The sequence below is a fragment of the Tursiops truncatus genome, chromosome 15 (assembly GCF_011762595.2).
Source record: "Tursiops truncatus isolate mTurTru1 chromosome 15, mTurTru1.mat.Y, whole genome shotgun sequence".
Lineage (NCBI taxonomy): Eukaryota > Metazoa > Chordata > Mammalia > Artiodactyla > Delphinidae > Tursiops > Tursiops truncatus.
In genome coordinates this window covers 36938348-36947805 of record NC_047048.1, presented here as the reverse complement: position 1 = coordinate 36947805, position 9458 = coordinate 36938348, and the positions used below count along the sequence as shown (strand labels likewise).

Below are 9458 nucleotides of genomic sequence, written 5' to 3'. Positions count from 1 at the left end.
AGAAAGGCTGAAAAGTCAAAAAGAAAATCAAAACTTGGGGAGGTGCCTCCCCCACTGCGAGCTCCGCAGGGGGCTCTGCAGCCAGGATACCCCCATCACCCCGCAACCCCATCAGCCCCAGGTGCGGCCTCACCGTCTGCAGGTCCTCCATCTGCACGTGGCGCTCAACCAGGAAGCCGTATACGTCCCCGACGCGGACGGTGCTGTCCAGGTCTGGCTCCTCCAGGAGCAGCTTGCACTGCCTGACCGACTCCTTGGGGTCCTCGGTGTATGTCCTGCTGGGAGCAGGGACATTCTGAGCCCCAACCCAGGGCACGGCTACACGTCAGGGGTTAGGGCAGGCTCTCGGCCTGGAGGATGCAGCTTTTTTGTTTGTTTTGTTTTTGTTTTTGTTTTTTTGCGGTACGCGGGCCTCTCACTGTGGTGGCCTCTCCCATTGTGGAGCACAGGCTCCGGACGCACAGGCTCAGCGGCCATGGCTCACGGGCCCAGCTACTCCGCGGCATGTGGGATCTTCCCGGACCGGGGCACGAACCTGTGTCCCCTGCATCGGCAGGCAGACTCTCAACCACTGCGCCACCAGGGAAGCCCAAGGATGCAGCTTTTGAGAAGGTAATTCCCGTGAACTAAATTAATTCTTTATTGAGTCAATTCATAAATTCACTAATTTGTTTTAACAAAACGTATTGACCGCTTGCAGGGCTGGTACTGGTGCTGCACTAGACTCTGGAGGGCACGGCCTGTCAATGCCAGTCCCGCCCAGGGAGCAGCCTGGGGCAGAGAGGTGAGGGCATGGAGGGGGTGCGTCACTGTGGGGAAGCGTCAGGGAGGGCAGCCCAGGCAAAGGCCAACGCAGTGACGCCCAGGGTCTCCGCAATGCCTGGTGCGGTGCGTGCAGGCGGGGGTGGGACCAGGAGGCCCTGTGAGTCCCCCACAGGCTGGCCCTCTGGCCCCCGCATTCCCCTCCCTCTGTCCAAGCACCCTGCCCTGTGGCTGAGCCCCCTCCCTCCTGCAGCCCTGACGTTCCTGAAGCTACACATCTGAGTGGGGGAGCACCCTTCAAAGAGCCCCACTCCATAAACAGCATTCAAAATGTTTTTGGAAGTCTTTGGAAAGCCTCTTCTCAGATAAGCAAAGTGCTTTCATTGGTTTGGCAGGAGCTGAGCCCTGCTGTCCACACAGGGGTCTTGGAAGCACTGGACTAGCTGCCAGTAGGTAAACACTAAGACCCCATACGCATTTGGATTTGTGGCCTGTCCTAAAACAGGCGGCGTGCTGCCCGAGCCTCCACCCCACGGGCCCCCTCCCCAGAACCACCTGCTGGACCCCTGCACGCACCTAAGCAGGCCCTGGGCTCCCCTCAGACACAGCCTCTCCTGACACCAACCTGCCTCCCCCGACCACCACTTTCCTCCCTCAAAGGTCTCGGCTGTTTCTGGAACAACCTCCCAAGAGTCGGCCCAGTTCTGCAGGAACCAGAGGAGCCCCGACGTGCATAGAGCAATGGCACACCCTGCCCTTCCCGTCCAGCTGTCCAAGGAGTTCCTTAGAAGAATGTCCATTGGAAGTGCCATGCTGCCCCACGGCTGACGCACCTGCGGGCCTGCATGAAGCGCTTCACCAGTGCCATTTTGCTCTGCAGCTGCGCCAGCCTGGCCTCCTGGTCCAGTGGGCTCCTGGCCTTGGCCTTGGACAGGCACTTGTAGGCCTCAGTCAGTGCCCCGTGGGCCTTGTCGTAGTTCTGGTACTCGTCGATCTCTACCTGCAGGAGGAGGCGTCAGGACCCATGGGTCCTCCACCCACCCGGGGCCCCTGGAAGTGGGGGGTCGGTACCTGGGCACAGGCATCGTAGAAGCCGGCCAGGAGGTCCAGGGCCCGGCCCTTGGTGTAGAAGCTGATGATGCTCTTCATGATCTCCGGGTCCTTCCGCCAGTCCAGGGACTGCAGGTAGTTGGCTGCCATGATGTAGATCTCCTTTTGCCTCGAGACGCCCGCAAAGAACACAATTTTCTCAGTGTCCCCAGACTTGAGCAGTGCTCTCATGGCCTGGACAGAGAAAGAGCCGGGCTGGCCCCTTCCTGGCAAGGTGGACAGAGCTCCCGCCCGACGCTGCAGGTGTGTCTTCAGGACAAGCGAGCTCTGGGCTGCAAAGTCTTGGCAGGCGCCCTCGGAACCCTGCCCAGAAGCTCATCCCACAGGGCACCCATGCGCCGGGCCGCACTCACCTTCAGCCTGTCCCCTGCCTGCGTGTACTTCTTGGTGGCCAGGTGGTAGTTGCCCTGGCGCATGCAGCAGCTGGCAATCTGCTCCAGCAGCTCACGCCGGGACTCTTCAGACAGCTCCTTGCAGTCCTTGGACACCGTCATCTTTTCAGCCATCTCCTCAGTGATGGTCAAGTTCTGCTCCAGGCAGAGCTGCAGGGCTTCGTGATACTGGGAAGGGCCACAGAAACCAAGGGGCAGTCACCTGTGGCCTGGGGGAGAGCCACACCTCCCCGCCTCCTGGGGTGGGGGTGGGGGGAACAGTGCGGCCAGGTGGGGGCACGTGACCTTCTCTTGCTATTGATACTCTAGAGGCAACCAAGGAAACGTGCAGCCCAAAAGGAAGTTATATTCATTGTGGGAGGAAAAGGAGACCAGAAACTAATTTCCTTCTATAATTCTTTTCAAGTTTTCAAAGTAAGGAGTTTAATTAATTTAATTAACTTTCCTTAAAAATTCAAGAAAAATTATATATTCTTCACTTAAGAACGTGTCTTGGGGGGCTTCCCTGGTGGCTCAGTGGTTAAGAATCTGCCTGCCGGGGCTTCCCTGGTGGCGCAGTGGTTGAGAGTCCGCCTGCCGATGCAGGGGGCATGGGTTCGTGCCCCGGTCCGGGAAGATCCCACATGCCGCGGAGCAGCTGGGCCCGTGAGCCATGGCCGCTGAGCCTACGCGTCCGGAGCCTGTGCTCCGCAACGGGAGAGGCCACAACAGTGAGAGGCCTGTGTACCGCAAAAAAAAAAAAAAAAAAGAATCTGCCTGCCAATGCAGGGGACGTGGGATCGAGCCCTGGTCCGGGAAGATCCCACACGCCGTGGAGCAACTAAGCCCGTGCGCCACAACTACTGAGACCACGCGCTGCAACTACTGAAGCCCAAGCGCTCTAGAGCCCGCGAGCCACAACCACTGAAGCCCGCGCGCCTAGGCCCATGCTCCTCAACAAAGACACCGCAATGAAAAGCCTGCGCACCGCAACGAAGAGTAGCCCCCGCTCGCCCAACTAGAGAAACACCGTGCGCAACAACGAACTCAACGCAGCCAAAAATAAAATAAATTAAAAAAAAAATAAAACAGCCCATTGTGGATTAATAAAAAAGAATGTGTCTTGGGAAGAAAAAGAACTATATCTTGGAGATGATTTGCCCTGCTGACGGCTGTGCTGGGAACCTGCAGGGCATCCTGCCCAGACTCAGAGGGTGGTCCTGCAGGTGCGGAGGTCCTTGTGCCTATGCCACTCACTCATGTATAAGTGTGTTGTTAGCATGACTGCTGACGATAGGAAGCACTGGACCAAGGAAGATGTGCTTGTCACCTGTGGCAGGCGCCACTGCCATGTTCCTACCCGCAGCCTGAGCACAACTGTTTCCCACTACAACCTGGCGGGTTTTCTAGCCTTTTTACTTTACTAGCCTAATTCACAAACAATGGCATCTCCTCACGTCTGATCTGTATTCCCCTGATATGAGTGAGGCTGTGTATCGGACATTCAGGAACCATCCAGATTTCCTTTTTTTAAAACAAACTGACCATACTCTTTGTCCTTCCTCTTGAGTTGTTGGTAGATTTCTTATTGGTTTATAGAAACTCTATACATATTAAGAAGATTGGCCTTTCGGGATATAGGTAGAATACATTTTTTCCCATTTTATTATTCATCTTTGCTTTGTTTATGCTGTGTTTTCCATGTGCTATTTTCAAATTTGTATTTGGTCAAATTGATCAGTCTTTCCCACTATGGCTGTTGGGTTTTGAGTTGTATTTAGAAAATGCCTTCCCTCCTTCAAGGTCATACGAGACACATATGGCTTCTGGTGGCACTGGGCCGCCTCCCTATGCACTTAGATCTCTGACCTGCCTGTAGTTTCCTCAGACGCAGCGGGTGAGAAGGGTTTAACTTCACTTTTCCCAAGTGGCCACCTGGCTGTGTCAACCCCATTCACCGAAGGGCTCATCCCCACTGTTGTGAGATGCTCCTTCACCACATGTAAATGTGCATCCGTATGTGGCTCTATTTCTGGATTTTCTAGTATTTCCTACTGATCTATAGGCCCGATCACGCACTAAACCCCAATTATTCTAGCACTGATATAGTTTATGATCTGGGAGGTTTAATCACCTCTTGCTATACTCTTCTTTCCAAATTTTTCTTGGCTCTTCTGGCTTATCTGGTTTTCACTGTAAAACTACAGAATCCACTTATCTAACTAGAGGAAGCCCTGTGGTATTTTTCCTGGGGTCAGAGTCAGTCTGAAGCGGCTTTAGGGAGGCCAGTCAGTAGGTCTCTCTAACCAAGTACGTGGTGTGTGTGCCTTTTCACTTGCTCAGGAATTCTCCTATCACTCATAATGAGAGACGACACTGCACGTGTGATTCTGGCTGCAGGAAAAAAGATCTTCCAATTAGGACAGGCTGATTCTGGGTGACTAACCATTTTCTATATCTCCATTCAGTTTCCATCAAGGGGAATTTTTCTCCTTAAGGAAGATTAGTGCACATACCCATTAAGACGGCTACTATCAGAAACTAGAAGACAGGGAGTGTTGCGGAGGATGTGGAGAAACTGGGACCCTGGTGCTCTGCTGGTGGGAGCATCAAACGGTTCAGCCGCCGTGGAAACAGTGTGGCGGTTCCACAGAATGTTAGAGCAGAGTTATCATGTGACCCAGCACTTCCCTCTCTGGGTAAATTCCCCAAAGAACTGAAAGCAGGGTCTTGAAGAGATGTTCGCACATTCATGCTCATTCACAACGGTCAAAAGGTAGAGAGAATTCCCTGGCGGTTAGGACGCTGCGCTCTCACTGCCGAGGGCCCAGGTTCCATCCCTAGTTGGCGAACTAAGATCCCACAAGCTGTGCTGGTGTGGCCAAAAAAAAAGGGTAGAAGCAACCCGAACGTCCACCTGTGGATGCTGGACAAGCCAGGTGTGGTCTGTCCGTGCAGAGGCATACGGTTCAGTCTCAAACAGCAGGGACCTTCCAACACACGCTGCAGCGTGGACGGCCTGGGGGACTCTATGCTCGGGCGAAAAGCCAGTCGCAAAGACAAGCGACTCCGCTGACACACGTCCCTAGACTCACACTCAGAGAGACAGAAAGGCGGAGGGTGCGTGCCAGGGGACGGAAGAGTTTGAGTTCTGCGAGACCAGTAGGGTCTTGGAGATCAGCTGCACGAACACGTGAATGTGCTTAACACCACTGAGTTGTACACTCAAAAACCCCTAAGATGGGAACTTTCACGTTATGTGCTCTTTACAACACACACACAGAAGAAAGTGGACTCCTTAGCTATGACTGGAAACAGGCGGCTAGTCCCGCACAGGCCGGCCTGGCCTTCCTGGTGAGCGTGGTTGGTGAGGGTGGCCGCCCGCCCGCAGGGCCCGTACCTTCTTGGCGGCTAGCAGCAGCTCCACCGCCTTCTCGTACTGACTGTGCTCCAGGAAGAAATCGGAGCAGCGGGCCAGGAGGGCGGGGTCTGACTTCTCGTCCAGGTCCTCTGCCACAAGCTGCAGGGCCACAAACTGCTGTGTGGCGAAGGCCAGCTCCAGGGCCTTGGAGAAGTGGCCGGCCTGTGGACAGCGGGGGAGCTCTGAGCAGCACCGTCTGGGCGCCCCACTGTGCCCGGGGCCTGGAGCGGGTGGCCTCACCTTGTGGTACAGCATGACCGCCTGGTCCATCTGCTCACCCTTCTCCTCGTAGTAGCGTGCGGCCTCGATCATGTCCTTGGGGGAGCTCAGCAGGGCCAAATTCATAAGCTGGTCATCCAGGCCGTGCTCCTGTGGGAGCACAGAACGTTGGGGAACTACCTGACATGAGGGCTCTCCCCCTTTTCGACTTTTCTTGAAGTGGGACCCTGGGCTGGAAGACTTTTATGGATGCAGAGCGTCCGATGGCTTCCTAGGTAGGTCTACTGAGTACGAGGCGTGAACAGCCTCCCTGCTGCTCAGGAGCCTGGATAGCAGGGAGCGTCCCCGAGCGCACTTGGGCAGAGTGAGGCGTGAGACGTAGACACCTGCCTGGGTAGGGGTATGACACTCACGACATGAGTCTCTAACTTTCTGTTTGAAACTCTCTCAACAGAAGGTGGGAAGCAGCCTCCCCCACGCGGAGGCGCTGGCAGGGGCTGGGCGCGCACCTTACAGAGGCGAATGGCATTGTTGAAGGCCTGGGCGCGTGTGTAGAAGTGCACGGCCTGCCGCACCTCGTCCTGGCTCTCGTACTGGCGGGCCAGGTGGTAGGAGGCCGCCCAGTTCCCGGTCTCGCTGGCTATCTCTGCGGCCTAGAGACACCAGGGACAGGGGTTTTGCGTGCAGCCTCCTCTGCCAAGCAGCCCGCCTCCCTCCGGAGCTCCTACCTTCTGGATATTGCCCTGGAAGCAGTAAACGCGGACCAGAGAGAAGTAGTCGTGCGCCAGCTCATAGTAGCGAAGTGCGGCATCCATCTCGGCCTGGCTCTCCAGGTACTGGGCCCACCACCTCCACAGGGTCCTGCGAAGAGCCGCATGCGCTCCCTCAGGCCCCTCTCCCGCCGGAAGTGAGCCCTGGGTCCCACACCAGCAGCCAGGAGACATGGACGCTGGGTGGATGAGCCCGAGTGAGGTCCCTGGGGGAGGCCCCCGCCCGGTGCCCTGGGGACCAGCTCACGTGTGAGGCTCTGGGGGGAAGCCCTCCCAGGCCCAGCCACTCACTTGTCCTTCATCTTGTTGATGTATAGCTCCAGGGCCTGCAGGTCCTCCGCCAGCATCCGTGGCACCTCGAAGCGGTGCGTGTCTGATTTCTCGTAGCTGCGGGAGAAGAGAAAGCGCCGCTCACTCCCTGGTTCAGCTTGCAGCTCAATGGCCTGTGCACCCGACTAAAAGCTCCACCACTAGCACTGTCCGGTGGGCACAGGCCCGACCAGCGCTGCGGCCTAGAGACCCAGAGCCTGGCAGGTCCTCCTAAAGCACAGAGCTCAGGCCCCCCCAAAGCCCTCCCACCAAGATGGTGCTGGTCTGGATCTTCCTCTGAGAACCTCCGAGGCCCCCTCACTGGGGCAGCAGAGGCAAGAGGTCCTGGCTGCCCGCCCGTGCTCACTAGCTGAGGGCCAGGCTGCAGTCCCCGCTGGCCTCCAGGTGCCGGGCGTAATTGTAGTAGGTGGTGCGCAGGTGCACGCGGTCGTGTCGCTCAGCCACCTCAATGGCCCTCTGCCACTGGCCCTCTGCCTGCAGGAGCCTATTGAGGAGGTCGTAGCGCCCGCATTTCTTGTACAGATGCTCCGCATCCTCCTGAGGGAAGGAAGTGTGCCTGTTGGCGCCGACGATGCCCCCAACGGCAGCCAAAAGTCACCAGGGATCCACCGTGGCAGGCGGCAGGGCAGCCAGGCCATCAACCCGCCCACGACTGAGACCACAACACACCCTGGGTGGGATGGACACTTTGGGGCATGGGCGGGGATGGTCAAGACGACACTGGAGAGGGCAGGCCTGCCCGTCAGCCAGTGGGTCTGAGCTCCACCCAGACCCCATCAGACCTGTGGGTGTCTGCTCCCGACTGTCCCCAGCCCGACAGTGAGCTGTGCCCGGCCACTCGGCCTGCATCTCCTGCGACTTCCATCGGCCTCTCTGGGCCACAGGGGTACGAGGGGCCGTGAGCTCCGCAAACACGCAGGAGGCAGGGAGGGGACCGGCGTGGAGTGGGGTGGCCTCGGGGGCTCTGCAGGGGGCTCCCTCCCCCCCACCCCCATTTTGGCCTCAGCTTGTTTGAGGGGGTTTCTGTTCCCTGCAACCCAAGGGCCCGGACAAGCACACACTGTGTGTGGGAGGCTGGCCTGCCCATCGGGGTGGTGCCCACTCACCAGCATGCCCAGCTGTATGGCCAACACGGCCACCCTGGCCTCTGGCTCTGGCTCCTGCTCAGCCTCCCGCAGCGCTCGGGCTCCGCGCGCGTGGCCCATGTGCCCCAGGCACACCTTGGCAACATCCAGCCGCTGAGTCTTCACGCACATGCGCGCCATGTTCTCCCAGACAGCCTCGCTGCAGTGAAGGACACGTGGCTCCAATGAGCTGCCGCTCCCATGACTCGGGCCCCAGCAAGACCCGTGCCAGGCAGCACGGGGACCCAGCTGGACACATGGTCTCCGAGAAGGGGGCCGTGTGCGAGCCCAACAGCTTCACCCACAGAGCAACGTGGCAAACTGGGACCCACATGGCCTCCCGGGAAGAAAACGGGTGAGACACCTGTGTCCCAGGGGTGCAGGGGCTGGTGTACCTCTCACGGCTGGCCCTGGGGCCTGCTCCTTGAGCAGGCTCCCTCCCTCGGCCACAAGGGGTCCCGTGAAGACCCCGGAGAGTGTCTTGTGCAGGCTGCCAGGCCCCACCGTGCCCCTCAGTGAACACTTGCTTCTCCCCCCCGGCACCTGGCACCTCTGTCCCAGGCTGAACTCCTAGTGCTCCCTCCACCCTCACACAGAGCCCCTGGGTCAGGCGGGGAGTGGGGTCCCCCAACTCCAAGGACAAGCATGACACCCAGGTGGGCCCTGCCATGTGCTGAATGGAGGCGGGGGGCCCGGGGGCGGACCTGCAGAGCTGCCCTCTGACACCCCTGGCACAGGCTTGGGCCAGGCTCTTCCTTCCTTGTTTGGAGGTTTCTAGCATCTCTCTCCCTCCAATGCTGATGGGGGCTCCTGCCCGTCCCCTAGCAGGTCCCAGGACAACCTCAGACCCAGGACGGCCTCCCTGAGAAAAGATGCTGGCAGGAGGGAGGATGCCCTGGGGCCCCTCCTCCTGGGGCTTCATCCCCTGATGACCCCAGAGCCCTGAGAACAGACCAGTAAGTAACTTCTGGGATGCGAGCGGCTGGTGGCCCTCAGGATGCGTGAGTCACTGCGGACTCCACCCGTCCGTTCTCAAGGAGCCCCTGGGCGAGCAGCGTGGAAGCAGGGTGCCAGCCACTCCCAACAGCCTTTCCGTGGGCAGCTTTACCCCATGTGAGTCCTGGGGTCTGTGCATCCAACCGAAAGTCCATGTGGACACCCGCCTAGTCCCCGCCAGAGCCGTGAGCGCTTCCTGCTGTCTGGTAGCGTCTGCACCCTGTCAAGTGAGGGGCAGATGGGCTCCGAGCGGCCTGACGCTTGGGAAAGACTTGTCCTCTGAGAAGCTCCCAGAGCGAGCCAGAGGACCCTCCTCTTGGGCTGCTCTGTGGAGACCCTGGTGGGACGGAGCAGT

General features: G+C 58.6%; 1 protein-coding gene and 1 long non-coding RNA gene across 18 annotated transcripts in view; one reads left to right on the top strand and one right to left on the bottom strand.

The window, feature by feature from the left end:
* IFT140 (intraflagellar transport 140) overlaps positions 1 to 9458 on the bottom strand; it is a 70916-nt gene that overhangs the window by 6103 nt on the left and 55355 nt on the right. For all 17 annotated transcript variants that reach the window (XM_073792487.1, XM_073792482.1, XM_073792493.1 and 14 more), the window contains 11 exons: positions 8090 to 8267; positions 7330 to 7520; positions 6945 to 7040; positions 6612 to 6744; positions 6393 to 6536; positions 5905 to 6033; positions 5644 to 5826; positions 2226 to 2432; positions 1834 to 2046; positions 1596 to 1762; positions 134 to 275 (listed from right to left, as the gene is read on the bottom strand). In XM_073792487.1, coding sequence (XP_073648588.1) covers positions 134 to 275; positions 1596 to 1762; positions 1834 to 2046; positions 2226 to 2432; positions 5644 to 5826; positions 5905 to 6033; positions 6393 to 6536; positions 6612 to 6744; positions 6945 to 7040; positions 7330 to 7520; positions 8090 to 8267 — 1783 coding nt within the window. The remainder of the gene's footprint in view (positions 1 to 133; positions 276 to 1595; positions 1763 to 1833; positions 2047 to 2225; positions 2433 to 5643; positions 5827 to 5904; positions 6034 to 6392; positions 6537 to 6611; positions 6745 to 6944; positions 7041 to 7329; positions 7521 to 8089; positions 8268 to 9458) is intronic.
* Positions 624 to 3332, top strand: LOC141276498 (uncharacterized). The gene is made up of 3 exons (XR_012326151.1): positions 624 to 784; positions 1158 to 1215; positions 1423 to 3332. It is a non-coding gene; the product is annotated as an uncharacterized lncRNA (long non-coding RNA).